The 14709-nt window shown below is 46.7% G+C and overlaps 1 protein-coding gene across 1 annotated transcript in view; it reads left to right on the forward strand.

Annotated features, from left to right (window-relative positions):
- The window catches only part of DOCK1 (dedicator of cytokinesis 1), a 576252-nt gene that overhangs the window by 53527 nt on the left and 508016 nt on the right, over nucleotides 1-14709 (forward strand). The window contains exons 10-14 of the mRNA XM_006867474.1: nucleotides 570-651; nucleotides 1070-1205; nucleotides 5363-5435; nucleotides 8958-9037; nucleotides 14164-14289. Of these exons, the coding sequence (XP_006867536.1) occupies nucleotides 570-651; nucleotides 1070-1205; nucleotides 5363-5435; nucleotides 8958-9037; nucleotides 14164-14289 (497 nt within the window). The remainder of the gene's footprint in view (nucleotides 1-569; nucleotides 652-1069; nucleotides 1206-5362; nucleotides 5436-8957; nucleotides 9038-14163; nucleotides 14290-14709) is intronic.

Below are 14709 nucleotides of genomic sequence, written 5' to 3' on the forward strand. Positions count from 1 at the left end.
TAAGTCATTCAAGGTTAAAATCTCTCAAGGATTTTGTGTAGTCCTCGTATTGCATTGTGTGAGAAATCACATTGCTTAAAGTGTAGCTCTTTCTGATACGATGCTTGTTTATTTGAAATTTTCTTCGTCATTTAGGTGAAAGTTTACAAAGCACGTTGGTTTCCCCTTCAACAATGGGTGCACATTTTGTTTTGTGAGATTACTTGGAATCTCCTCCATATTTCAGTATCCTTCTCACTTCCCCCTTGGGTTTTCCATTTCCATTTGCCCTTCTTCCTTGCCCCTTCTTGCCTCATGAACTTTCTTTTTGGGAAAATGCTGCTCTTTGGCTCTTTGAGTCCCTGATAGTAGACTGTTCTGGGAAGTACATCTCTCCCTGGTGTTATTACCTGCTGTTTGGTAAACGGTGACCCCTTCTGGGTTTGATGGGTGTATTGTTAGCAGGTTTATAGCTCATGTAGTTGCCTTCGCAGTTCTGCAGTATTCATCATAAGTCATTGTAATGTTATATGTATATGTTATATGTGGAGAAGTAATTTGCCTTTCTTTCTTCCTTTTTCTTTTTCAAGCGAAAACTACCTGGTTCGATGGTCAAGTTCAGGATTACCTAAAGATATAGACAGATTACATAATCTGCGAGCTGTTTTTACCGTGAGTGTGCCGCTGATGTCCAGTTTACCTACTAACCTTTCTCATGGTTCACTTTAGTAACCTCCGTTTGCTGGCTTTCCACATTAGCACATGCGTGCTCAAGTTGCATATCATTAATGTTAATTTAGTAATAATAAAGAGCCTTCCCAGAAGCCTCCAGAGTGTCCAGCAAGCCTTAGCATCATGCTGACCAGATGTAACCTGTAACCATGGCGTGGGTCTCTTAAACCACTGTCTTAGGTTTACCTGATTCTAATTGAATATTGTTATTCAATACCTTTGTCATGTGAATAACTTTAAAATGCCAAAAGTTGGTCAGAGCAAAAAGTCTCAATCCATTTTTTTTTCTGTCTTTTGCAAAGGAAAGGGCCCTGAATAGTGGCTTTCTAAAATAATTTATGGACATTAATATTTCTAGGACCTTGGAAGCAGGGACCTGAAAAGGGAGAAAATCAGCTTTGTCTGTCAGATTGTCCGAGTCGGCCGCATGGAGCTGCGTGACAACAACACCAGGAAGCTGACCTCGGGCTTGCGGAGGCCCTTTGGCGTGGCCGGTAATCCCTTTACCTCCTTTTCTTCAAGAGTTTGAGAACATCAGATTCACTTTGAATAACAGCTGTTGTTGAATACTGGACAGCATAGCCATGATTTACAAGTTTTTCTCTTAGAGAGAGAGAAAAAAATCAATTAGATCTTTGCGTGGTTTCATGTCTAGGTGATGATGCTCCGGATGTGTTGCTGCCTGTGGCCCAGGTATAATTCATGTTTTAGATTTTACAGCATTCCCATCTTCCCCTGTGGGGCCCCTGACCCACATTCTCAGCCTGTTAGGCTCAGTCACTGGTGGTGTTCGGTGCTCTGGACTTGGTGAATGGTTTGGGGTTGGAATTTGTGTGGAGTTTTCAGTGCGATGAAGTGGAAGGGTGCAGACCATGAATAAGAATAGTTCTCTTAAGATGTTCCTTGGAAGTGAGAATGGGGAGACTTCTCACCCACTTTGGACATGTTTTCAGGAAGGACCAGTCCCTAGAGAAGGACATCATGCTTGGTCTAGTCAAGGGTCAGCAAAAAAGAGGAAGCCCCCTAATAAGATGGACTGACACGGTGGCTACAACAATGAGTTCAAGCGTAACAACAGTGAGGTTGGCAGAGGGCAGTGTTGGTCTGTTGTGCATGGGGTCTCTGTGTTGGAGCCCACTCTGTGGCGCTCATGTTGAGAAGGCTGCTGATAACACTCGATATTTCTGCTCTGGTTTTTGATGACAATGCAGAAAAGGGCAGCTTTGGGCCTCAAATGGAAAGACTTCACTAGAGAGACTCTCGGTGCTAGCTTTCCTTGGGGGTAATACTCTTGCCAAGGCTTCACCACCAACCGATTAAATCGAAATCCCTGATCTAATTAAAATGACCTGGTGAGCCGATGATGGGCAATCCAGGACCAGCACCAGAGTCTCTCACCCCCCTTGTTACAAGTTAAGGCTCAGCAATCCTAGCAGGCAGGCCAGCTCTCAGCTAAGGACTGTGTTTGGAAGCTGTCATTGACTGGACCTCTGACTTCAGGTGACCCCATGAACAACGGAATGAAGCACTGTCCGGTCCTGTCTGTACCCATGGTCTGTGTGGGTCATTCTGCTGTGATTCATTAAGGTTTTCATGGGCTGATTTTCAGAAGTAGATTGCCAGCTATTTCTTCCTAGCGTGTTGAAACTTGTTCATATCATGGCAACATGTAGGCCTCCACCGACAGATAGATGATGATCATGCGTAAAGCATATCAGCCAGAAACAGAACTCAAGTCTCCTTGTGGAAGGCAAAGGATTCTACCACCGAACCACCTCTGTTCCCACGCCCTCCATCCGCCAACCGAACATTCTCTTTGTTTCGAAGGAATGCTTCTCATACCTGAGAAAATGATCTGACTTTTTGGCAGCCAGTCTTGGCCCTTCTGCATGCAACTTTAATGTTGTTGTTGTTGTTGTTAGGTGCTTCAGGCTCATGGCAAGCCTGTATAGGGTTGCCAAGGAGTGGCTGGTAGATTTGAACTGCCGACCTTGTGGTTAGCAGTCCAGTGATTATTCTACAGTGCCATACCAGAAGTCCACAACATTACTGGCTATGAGTACATTTAATTTTGAGACTATCCAGATTGACTTCTGCATGTCTTTGTCGATGGCACATGCTGTTTCAACTTGAACAGGTGTGCATAGACCTTTATGCTTGTACTTCTTGGTCCTCTACTGAAAAGCATGCCTCATTTCTTTTCTTTAAACCTGGAGAGAAGTTCTTGGCAAATGCTGGAGAGCACATATGCAGTTCTCAGGCCACACACCTGAATGTGGCCCCCAGAGTCCCCTTGCAAGTTGGGTGGGACAGCCTGAAAGGGTTGTCTCTGATGGCGGAGCTCAGAGAGCAGTTGCATTACTTGCTTATTGTTAACCTCCTGCAAAAATCCCTGAGCTCCTGGAGTGTTCATGGGATCCTGAGCTCCTGCGATCCTGGCTTGTTCCTGAACTGGGCACTGGGGAAAGTGGCGAGAGTTGGGTGGTCAGGGAGCCTCACGATCAGATGAGTGATGTGTTCCAGAGTAGAAGAAAGAGGGCTTCAGTTCAGTTGGAATCAGGGTGGAAAGATGGTCTGCGGTTAGACATCTATGTGTCTGTCTGGCCCATAGCTGATTGTCTGTACTGCTGAAGATACCCAAGGCTGACTGGATTTTGGCTCTATCTAGTTCATGATCCTGAACTGGTGGTATTGACGTTGTTGTTGTTAAGTGCCATCGAGTTGGTTCTGATTTATAGCCAAATGCAAGGATCTCACAATCCAGGGCTAGGCAGCCACCCCAGTTGTGCTCCTGTTGTTGTTGTTAAATGCTATCAAGTGGTTCCATCTAATAGCAACCCTGTATGGGGTTTTCAAGGAGTGGTTGGTGGGTTTGAACCACCAACCTTGCAGTTTGCAGTCCAGCTCCTATCCCACAGGGCTGCTACAGGAGTCTCCAATAGTGTTAGAAGCTGGGGAATCCCCGTGTGGGGATCTGAGTCCAGGCTGTTTATCCCCTGAGCCATTCCATCTTGATGGTCTGACACAGTGGAGATGCTAAATCACTCATAAGCTCTGTGCTCTGTGTGTGCCCTCGTGGGGAGTGTCCCTCAGTGTACCTCGGCAGGCTTCCTGGGTTCTGGCAAGCCCACTAGGGGAGGGGAATGCTGATTTTCTGGCAACACATCATCCTTTTTTTTGGGGGGTGGGGTGGGGGTGGGGGACATAAAAATAGAGATTGTTTACCGTTTCAATATATGGTTACAGCCACTAGGGGTGGGCTTGTGCCCACGACAATAAATGAGCCCCTACTTGTCTTTCATCACTTGTGGCATCGAGTCAAAGCAGAGACAGGAAGTATCGTCTCCATGCCACCTGTGGGGGTCACCTTGGATATTTTGCTATTTGTCATGATCAAGGGCAAGAGAGGTTAGGGTGGAAGGTAGGTGGAACGGGAGATGGCCATTGGACAACTTAGCAGTAATCGCCCACTCCTTGATGCCATTACCCAGCCTCACGTGCACCCCCTGGTCGGGGGATGCATTTCTGAGGCAGTTGAATGAAATGGAAAGAAGGTGGGTCTCAGGAACAGGCAAGCCTGAATTGGAACTCTGGCTTTCCAGCTTCTGACTGTGGACTTCAGCAAATCTATGAGTTCCTGTTTTCACCTGTTTGCCTCTCTAGAAGGTTGTTGTGAGGATTGGTGGTGCTGGTGGTGGTTATGTGCCATGGAGTTCGTTCCAACTCATAGCAACTCCATACAGGCTTTCCAAGGCTGTAAATCTTTACAGGAGCAGAAAGCCTCATCTTCCTCCCGTAGAACAGCTAGTAGTTTTGAACTGCTGACTTTGAGGTTAGCAGCCCAATTCATAACTACTACGCTAGCTGGTGAAATTCCCCCTTGGCAAAGCATCTTTATTAAATAGAGGGCCAATTATAAAAGAGGAGACTCTCTCTCCATGAGATGGTTTTGACTCAGTGGCTACAGCAGTGGTCTCAACCAGGAATGATTGTCAGGATGGTGCAGGGTCAGGCTGTGTTTCATTTAGACCATGGTTGTGTTGTTTTCCTTGCCGGTAGACCTGCTGTGACTTGGTACTGACGGTGCCTAACACCAGCAACAGCATCATAATCATAACTCAGGTAGGGCTCTCCAAAGTGGCACCATCCAACATGGTAGCCTCAGTTACCTGTCCCTCTTTCATTGTAACTAACAGTATTGAAATCAAAGTAGCAATTCGTTTGCTGCTTGAGAGCAGCCCCATTTCAAGAGTTTGTTGTCAAAGGATGTTTATGTCATCACAGCCAGATCTCAAGTGCCAATTAGAAAATAGGTGGTTATTATTGTTAAGCACCGGTGAGTCTGTTCCAACTGGTAGTAAGCCAGGATATGGTTCCAAAGGGCGTCTGGTGGGTTTGAACTGCCACCCTTGTGGTTAGCAGTCCTGTGCTTATTCTATAGTTCCTTTTTGGTCTGAACCCATTGGGTCACCATTTTCAGACAATGTAGTTTGTCTTGCTAAGATGGAAATCATTGACAGTTGGGTATCAGAGCATTCCACCATCCAGTTAATTTTGTTCCCATGCTCCTTTGTTTTTGTTTGTTTTCATGACTGTAGCATTTCCGCAATGCAATCTGTGTTCTCTTTGTCCTTCTTCTTTTTGTCCCCAGTGATGGATGTGACAGATATAATACATGGAAAAGTAGATGATGAAGACAAACAACATTTCATTCCCTTTCAACCGTAAGTATGGGGCAAAGTACTTTACCAGATACAACATGGAAAACCTACTGCTGTAGTAATTATCTTCATTATAATGATACACATTGATTGGTTACTTGGTAATAATGAGAAGCCTACCAAGTCAGTGCTATAATCCATGGAAGTTTTTGTATCCCTTAGAATCCTTGGCTCAGCATGTGTTTTGGGACCTGTGAGTAGTAGAGTTTACATATGATCATGAGCTGCCTTAACCCGTACAACACACAGACTTAACAGTTCTCCTCTGAACATGGATGTTTCCTTATATAATTGATTTATTCTAGGGACGATTCACATTTTCTGAATAGAATACTTTCCAATTCATCACAGGAGGTTGCTGCTTTAAAAATAGCAAACCAAACAAAATAACCATGAGTCCCTTTGTAAAGTGAGAGGCACCGAGTTTTTCATCTCCATTTTTGCTTAACGTAGACTTTGTGTGCTTTTAAAACCCTTTGTCTCTTGCTGACCTAAAGTCTTTAGAAAGCACTTTGCAGGGGGTTCGTTAAATCGATTTTCTGATTTGAAAGTAGGATCTGTGGAAAAGGTTGAAAGAATTGGTGTGATTTCTCTGGAGATTCAAGCACAGGAGCACAGAGAGAATGGTCTTTGGCCACTTCAAGGGCACTTCTATACCTCGGACAGAGTGGAGACAAAGAAGGCACAATGAGGAGGGTGCCGGTTAATTATAAGAGACAGTTCCCTCCTGGGGGTGTGAAATAGTCAGAGACGACTGAATGCCACAGGGAGTAGGCTGAGCTGTCTGACTGAGTGCCCTGTTTTCTATATTTTCTCTTCATTTTTGTTTTTAACTAAAGAAAATTAAGACTTGAAATACATTTTCTTGTAGAACTTTTGCCTGACTTTCTAGTGTTTTAGCTGAGAGTGGGTGGGAGGCCGATTATGCTGGTGGGTCCCTGTCAGTGGGGGCGCAGAAGGTGTGAGTGGCTTCCCTTTTGTACGCCAATCTCTGCAAGATGGGCCACCTCACTCAACAGCTCCGGCCTTGAGTGCCGCATGTTTGCTCTTTGGAATCCCCAAGAGAAGCAAACACACATTCTTTGTGGAAGTATATACTCTCAACATCGACATTGCAAGTGTCCTCCTCATAAAATCCAGGCATTTAAACTTATGTAGAGCTCAACCCAGGAGATAAACCCCCATAAGTTAGCTGAGAATGGTTGGGAGACCATGGTTGTGTTGTTTTCCTTGCCGGTAGATGGGCTGTTCATATAGCATATGGACACTATTTTTCTAGCCCAATAGAAGATTTCGTAATCTTTGTGACAGGAGAAAACCCTGCATTATCGAGCTTGAAGTTGAGCTTGAGCTCTGTCTCACCCAGCACAACTGAGACAGAGGTCTTTCATGATTTAAATGCAAGATGTGTTTCTCTGTCTCGTACTGTAACCAAGAGTCATGTGTAGCTTTTTAAATGGAGGTTAGTTAAAATGTAATAAAGTTACCAATTTTGTGTAGCACCTTTCAAGAGTTCAGTAACGACATGTATCTAGTGGTTGCCATGTTGTTAACTTGAACATTTCGGTTGTCCCTGAATGTTGGGTTGGACATCACTGTTTTGGAACAACACCCAGTTAAATTGGTGAAGCCCCTCAGTGAGATGGATTGACCCAGTGGCTATAGCAGTGGGCTCAACCATTCCTACTCCTGGGAGGGCCACGCAGGACAGGGCAACGTTTCATTGTTATGTTGCATACAGGGTTGTCATGCAACAGTCTCAACATTATCTAACAACAAACATACTTACAAAGGGAGCAAAGTTCTGCAGAATCTGGAATTTTCCTCAGTAAGCAATCATGTCTGAACATGGGGGAAAAAAATGAGGTATTAAAAATACACTTTGACAAAATTTCTACTTTTATGAATATTAATATTAAGTTGCTTTCTTTGCTCATGAAACGTAAGGCTACTTTGGATGTGATTTTATATGTTATACCACAGAGTTTTTTGATGCCCAAATGTACTATGAAGTTGAAATAGCCAGTTGCCTGCTAGTGTTTTTTGGGAAAACTCAAGAGAGACACAAGTCTGGTGGGTGTTTGAAACATACGGGGGGCTGATAGTTTCAAACTCAGTCTTCTTGACATCACACGGTGAGCTGTTTGGGATCTCCTATGCATGGCCGCCATCTTTTTCTGTCTTGTAGCAAAAGGTTCCCTTTAAAAACATGTTATTTCGCATTCAACTCTTACTGTAATTTGTGGCTCCTTGCCTTATTGAAGGAAGACTAATATAGATTAATATTTGTAGTGTTAGAAATGAAAAAGCAACATGATTTTAATAGCAAAATAAGCACTGCCAACAGTTCTTTGGGAAATACCATGGTTATGAAACCGTGGTCTTTACTCCATTAAAACGGATTTGTTACGTCAGAGGATAGGTTTTAGGGAGGCAAGGCCAGTGTACATCTCCCCCTTTCTCTTTTTTCAACTTGGTGAAGTACATTAAACGGTGTTTGGTTCCCTTAAGTGGTTCAAGTGGCAAGTAATACTGTCCTTGGTGTTCAGAAATGATTTTAAACATTATGCACATGACGTGCATTTTCTTGCTCATTTCAAATTGTGTTGTGTTGTGCTATGTGGTATTTCTGTTTTCACATGTTGCCTATTGGCATTCACTCACGTGGTCTGAAAACAAGGACCCTTTACATTCCTAATAGGTGTGCTAGTCAAAGATGCTGCCCTTCTTCTCACGGTTAGTCTTCGGAGACTATATTGCCTATGCAGTCTCATGGAGGGAGTACATTGGTCTCCAGAAAACTGCTGGGCAATTAGGTGGGAAACCCACACTCCCTACTTTTTTGTGTTGATTTGCTCTCCCCTTGCAACCTTCTGGCCCTTGATCCATGTTATGCCTCAGAACTACTGAAACTGTGGAAACAGCCCAAAGCCATGCCTTGGAGTTGAATGCCCTTTAATGACTTTATTCTCAGATAAGTCCCTTTTTGTCATTGTCTCAGGGAATTGTAAGGGTCCCTGGTGGCCTCTAACTCAAAGGTTGTGGTTCGAACCCACCCAGGAACTCTGTGGGAGAAAGGATGTGGGAATCTGCTCCCATAAAGATGACAGCCTAAGACCCCCTATGGGCACTTCTTCGCTGTTACATGAGGTTGCTCTGAATTGGAAGCACCCTGACAGCACCCAATAACAAGTAGAAACGGAGTGGAGCCCAATGCATGTTGATTTCCCTGGGAGCGGGTCAACCCCGTGTACTGTACTTCTCTCACGTGATTTAGTATTTTCCTGATCAATGCTCTTCCTTGTTTCTCTTGGTACCTGTCCTCTCCTTTGTTGTGCGTTGACTCACGATGCGTCTGTCTTGCCCTCGGTGACCATGATCTCTTGTGTTCCCCTGTTATGTGGCCTCTGGGTCTCTGTGCCCCCTTGTCTCCTGTGGTCTTGGTCGTCCCGTGCCCTCCAGGCTCGCGTTGGACGACGCCATCCGACACAAGCCGCTGAACATGTCATCCCGTTTTTCACCCAGGGTGGCAGGGGAGAATGACTTCCTTCAGACTGTTATAAACAAAGTGATCGCCGCTAAAGAAGTCAACCACAAGGGTCAGGGTACGTATCCGATGTTTTTGTTTCCATAAATGTTCATTTACATTTATGTGGTTGCTACTGTCTGGTTTGCATTTTGTGTGTTTGAGTTTGACGACGACGATGCTGTTGGAAAATGGTGCATAATGGGTATTCTTGATGACCGACACACTTGCGTTTTCCTGCTGATCTCCTTTGTGAGCATGGCTGAGAGCCAGCCTCCTGGGAGAAAGGGAAGATGCAGCCGGATGGAATGAAATGCTTGGAAAGAGCTCAGAGTCGCTAAGACTGGCAACAACTCATTCCTTCAGCTTGCCCAATCTTTTGCAGCCATTTTCTCTCACCATAATCATTTAAAAAAAAACAAAAGACTCTTGCAGTGACTTCACTCATGGTAATGACTGTCCATAGGGTGTTAGTCCACCTCACTGACTAGAGGAACCTGGAGACGTTGAAGAGAGCCCATCTAAGTACATGTGTCCTGGCTCTGTTGTTCTCGTCCGTGATTGCCTTCCTCACCATCTTGGTGTCTTCTGGGGGTCCCCTGCTCTGTCCCCACAACAAATGCCTCACTTGTGCATACTGTGTTCCGTTTCCATTCCGTTTTCCACGTCAATTCTCCTCCCCCATCACCTGGCCCTGCCTTCATTGTTTTTAATCCTGTACTGACACGTTTCCAAGCAGCTGACCTTCTGTTGGCAGAGGCAATGAATCAGTCACCTCGGGGCTGGTGACAGTTGGCACTTGGGGCTGGCTGGCCAGGAGGGCTTCGAGAAAGCAACTGTTTGCAGAGGTCTGCCTCCAATCAGAGGGGCTGTTACTTTCAGAATGCCACGTACCCAACGCTGCCCTTAGCACCAATGGAAAATCCACATCTGTGCCCTTGGTTGGAGGCAGACATGCCACAGACTCACCAGAGCCTGGGTGGATTCCATGGTCTACTTTCACTCCATGTGGGTAGGATTATTTTTGTTTCTTTAAAAAAAATTTTTTTGGTGCAAATAGAACAAAACTGTCTCCCGCTGAACACTGTCTACAGGCTCCATTCGTTGACACTGATCGCACTTTGTCTCTATGCCTCCAGGTTTCTAAAAGGGTGTGTTTTTTGGTTCTTTTCTCATTGTTCTGAAAGAGAATATGACGCAAGTCTGAAGAATATTCTGGAATAATGGGCTATCTCTACGACTTTGCTGGAAGTTTAGCTTTCTTTGGGTGTGAATTCAATTGACAGTCTTCCCTCCTCTGACGCCCTCTTAGTCAAACAACAGCAAATAAAATCCCCAACTCCAGACGTTAGTGACACATGGTCTCTCCTGACAGCAATTTCAAATCGGACTCAGGACTCATCTTCCCATAAATCCTTGGCCTCCCCATCTGTACCCAGGACATAGTCCAATTCAAGCAGTTTTGAGGGGAGGACTAAGGTTGGGGTCTCCTGCTGAGTCTACGGTTTCTCTCACATAGCCATCAGAGTTTTGATAAATTTTAATCCAGAAGGTCACATGGAAAAAGTGAAGATTGGGGTCAAGCTAGCAGGAAATTGCTGAGAAAGGGACATGGAACTGCCCAGCCAGTGTCCTGGGCTGTGGCCCCCAAATCTGTGACTCAAGAGGTACAAAGGAGAACGCCAGTGATGCCCATTCTTGGGGAAAGTGAGGGCTGAGGCTTCAGTGAGCATGGAGTAAAGGCTCCTCAGGTGTCTTCCTGTCTTTTATGGTCCACTCCTGGGCAGAAGTCTGCATGTTCAGGCTGATGTATGGAGTGTGGACAGTAAACGCAGAATTAGCAGCTGAGTTGGCAGGGCTCTACCCTCAGCTGCCTGGGTTTCCTGTCAGTCTGAGCCCAGAATTAGTAGGATGTTTGCTTGTACATCAAGTGGAAACCTGGGGCTTGGGGGCAGTGGGAGTCACAGAGATGAAACGTGCTTCTCCACAGAGAACCAGTGAGTTTCCCACAGGCCTCTGTTTATCTTTGTGCCATACCCGTCCTGAGATCAGCATCGAGCCTGACTCTGGCCTGTTTTTGTCAGCACAGTTTACGTGTCCCAGTTGGGTTTAGCTCAAGTGGCTATGGGCCCTGCGGTGCTGGGTGTTTTCTGTATACCAGTGATCTTCAGACACCCTCGCTATCTGCTCCTATTGCTTGGAGACATCTTGTGTGTTTCCAATTCTTTCTCTTCTTAGTTATTCTATTTCCACACAAAATCAAACCAAAACACGTTTTGTCTTTGGGGAAAGCGGCCTCATTTTCTCCTGTAAGAAAGAGTGTACTACGCTCTGAAACCAGGAAAATTTCATCTCTACATTTAAATTATGCTACTGCTGATTGAATTGTGTCCCTCTGATATTGGTTCATGAACTAAGTTATTTGAGCAAGCTGGCTTTTGTGAGTAGAAAACTATAAGGGTTTAGAATACCACTGCTAGGTGTTTCCTCCTTGCTTTTTTTTTTTTTTTTGGCCATCATCCCCTGTAAAAGAATCACCTCACTATGGCCTGGGAGCCTTTGAAAGGAGTCTCCTTGTTTTCTTCCCGTAGATGCTCGTTCCTTGGGGAGGTTTTGGGAATCATACCTCGTGAGGTGATCTTTATGTTCCTAGTGGGGAACAGCTGCCTGGGGGCCCTGTGGCTGGCTCACCTTGCACTTTTGAGGGTCTCTGTGGCCTGGCCTGTGACACTTGAGGACAGAGCCAGGGGCTGAGGGGAAGTCCAAGGGCCCTCAAGGTCCCAAGCTGGCATCAGCATGTGGTACTTCTGTGTGAATTAGACCGTAGGGCCCAGAGGAACGCCATTAGCGGTTGGACACACGGCGTGGTGAGTGGAGAGTGCTGGAAGGTATCTCCCAGTCGCCTCCCCTAGGCTGGGAGCCCTGTGCAGTTCACAAACTGAGCAATAGCAGTGCACACCCTCCTTGATGCCCCCTCCCGACAACTCCCTCGGCACCTCCTTCCTTGGGCTGTGTTTCTTTCATTCTTCAAACTCTCCTTCCCCTGAGCTGGGACTCCATATCTTAAAAAGAAAGGAAAAAAGCCAAAAGGAAAACACCCAAAGACAGAAACCACATCCTACCTTGAAGACTACACTTGTCTGGGTATTGGCACTCTGTCCCCCTGCCGGGCCCTGCTGCTGCCCAGCCTCGTCTCCCACCCTCTCCTGTGCCTTTGAGCCTCAGCCACTGGTCCTGCTCTCAGTGTGACTCTTTCATTTCTCAGTCCCATGTCCCTTCATTGGAGTCTCTGAGGCTGCAGACTTGGGAATGAGCTCTTAACCCATCTGCGAGAACTTCCTCTTGAAGTATTTCTCTCTGAGACTGGGTGTCACTTTTGTCTTGGGGTATCAACCCTGGTTTGCAGTGCCTAGCACATGCCGACACAAAGCAGGTGCTTACTAGATCCTTAAAGAAGTCAGGGGCTCACTAGGTAGGATGAAGAAAGGGCTGTCACCAGCTGCCAAAGAGCGAAATGTCCTCTGTGATGTTTTTATCCCTGAGCCACTTTGTGTTAATGGTTGATTGGAGGCTAGCTGTTCACAGACTAGGCAGCTAAAGGGCCAGAGGGTGGTTGGGTTCGCTCCAGCAGAGCCACTCTCTGTGGGACTCGTCTCCTGTGGCATTCCTCCCGAGTATCACATCCCATTCCGCCCACACCCATTTCACGTGCAACTTGCTGGATGGTGCACGAGCCCAGAGTTTCCTTCTTGCTCTTCTCGTGAGTCTACAGTGCTGTGCTTACCAGTGAGGCCAGCTGACCTGCTCGCTGCATGTTCACAGCTAGACGGGAGACAACTACCCCCCACACACACATGTGCACACGTGTAAACACACAACCATCCACAGGTGTCCACAACACACACACACGTGCTCACACCACTGGAACACACAGCACACCTACTACATGCTTACAGTAACATGGCACATACCACACACATAGGCACAACACATGTGCACATAAACCAAACACAGCACATACCTAGACATGCACTACATACAGGTACACATGACACACATGCCATGCATGCATGTATAACACGCACATGCACCTACAAACAGCATGCACACGCCATGCAAGCCCACACATAAGCATGCACACAACACACGGTACACATGTCACACAGCCATGTGCACACACACAACATGTGCATATAAACCACACACTACAAACCTAGACATACATTACACACAGGTACACATGAAACACACGTCGTGCATGCATGTACAACACATGTACACTCACACACAAACAGCATGCACACACCATGGACAGTCCACACTTAAGCATGCACAACACATTGTAAACGCAACACACAGCCATGCACACATGCATAACACACACCCATAATACATAGGCACACAACATGCATACCAGTATCCCTAATGCACACATGCCGTGCACACATGTGCAACACATGTGCACACAACTACATACGCTCACCCTCCCATCAGGAGTGTGTGTCAGGACTGATACAGGGAGACAGGTGCCTTGCTATTTACTGACGGACCCATGGATCTGAATAGAACTGAGTGAGGGGGAACAGGTCCCAATTTTGCAGCTGATGGTGACCGTCCTCCATTCCCTCTTGGGAGAGAGTCTGCCCTTGTAGCTGAGCAACTGCTTTGTCCCCTGCCTCTGACTGTCAGAGGACCTGCAGCATGATCCTTCTGTCTCTGTGACCTTGCAGGGAGGGAAACACGAACACGGGCCAGCTCACAGCCACTAGTGGAGTGCTCCCTTAGGAGCCCTCTGCACCTCAGTGTCGGGTGCTTGCAAGTCTCATCCTCCCTGTTGGATTCAGAGAACCAAGTGTTGGTCTGAGCATCCCCTTCTCTAGTGACCTCAAACAGAGGCCCAGCCCTGCAGGCTGAGGCTGTCCCAGGCTGTGGGGGGCCAGCCCCGCACTTTGCTTCTAACCCCCGGAGAGTGCAATGAGACGTTTCTGGGTTAGTGCAGCTGTGGAGCTGCCTCCTGGGTCTGCCCCTGCTGGCCTCCTCCTTGGGAGAACAAAAATGACAGCATTCTCCAACCACTCCCAGAAAAATGCTACCTTCTGATTTCTCACAACTGTGCGTCAGCTCCTGGCAGACGTTGCCCATTCACCAAGCAAAACTTGTGAAACAGTGAGACCACACACGACTCATGCCCCCTTCCTTTTCTAGGATTATGGGTAACTTTGAAGTTGCTTCCTGGAGATGTTCATCAGATTCGGAAAGAGTTTCCGCACCTGGTGGATAGGACCACCGCTGTGGCCCGGAAGACGGGGTTCCCGGAGATCATCATGCCTGGTAAGTCTTGCCTTCTTCAACACTTCCGAGCGGTGGCCTGGTGGGGCCAGCATGGGTGGAGTTGGTGAGGAGGTGAGGGTTGGATGTGGGGTGGGTACCGTCTGGTTAGGCATCATGCTTGGAGAATAAGAGCTGTGGTCAGAGGGAGGCTTGCATGTGGTGGCTTTGAAGGCTACTGCAGAGTGATTGCTGGCAGTACAGTAACAGGGACGAGTCCAGCCCTGAGAACTTGAAACAGACGTCCTATCCATCTGGAAGTGTAGTGGTTATGAGTCGGGCTGTTGACCTCAAGGTCAGCAGATCAAAACTACCCGCAGTTTTGCTGGAGAAAGAATCACAGCCTTCCAAAACCTGATGCAGGCTACACCACCACCACCTATCTGATGCAGACCCTGCTGCCGCCCCATATTTGGGTTTTGC

This window comes from Chrysochloris asiatica, unplaced genomic scaffold (genome assembly GCF_000296735.1).
Source record: "Chrysochloris asiatica unplaced genomic scaffold, ChrAsi1.0 scaffold00105, whole genome shotgun sequence".
NCBI lineage: Eukaryota > Metazoa > Chordata > Mammalia > Afrosoricida > Chrysochloridae > Chrysochloris > Chrysochloris asiatica.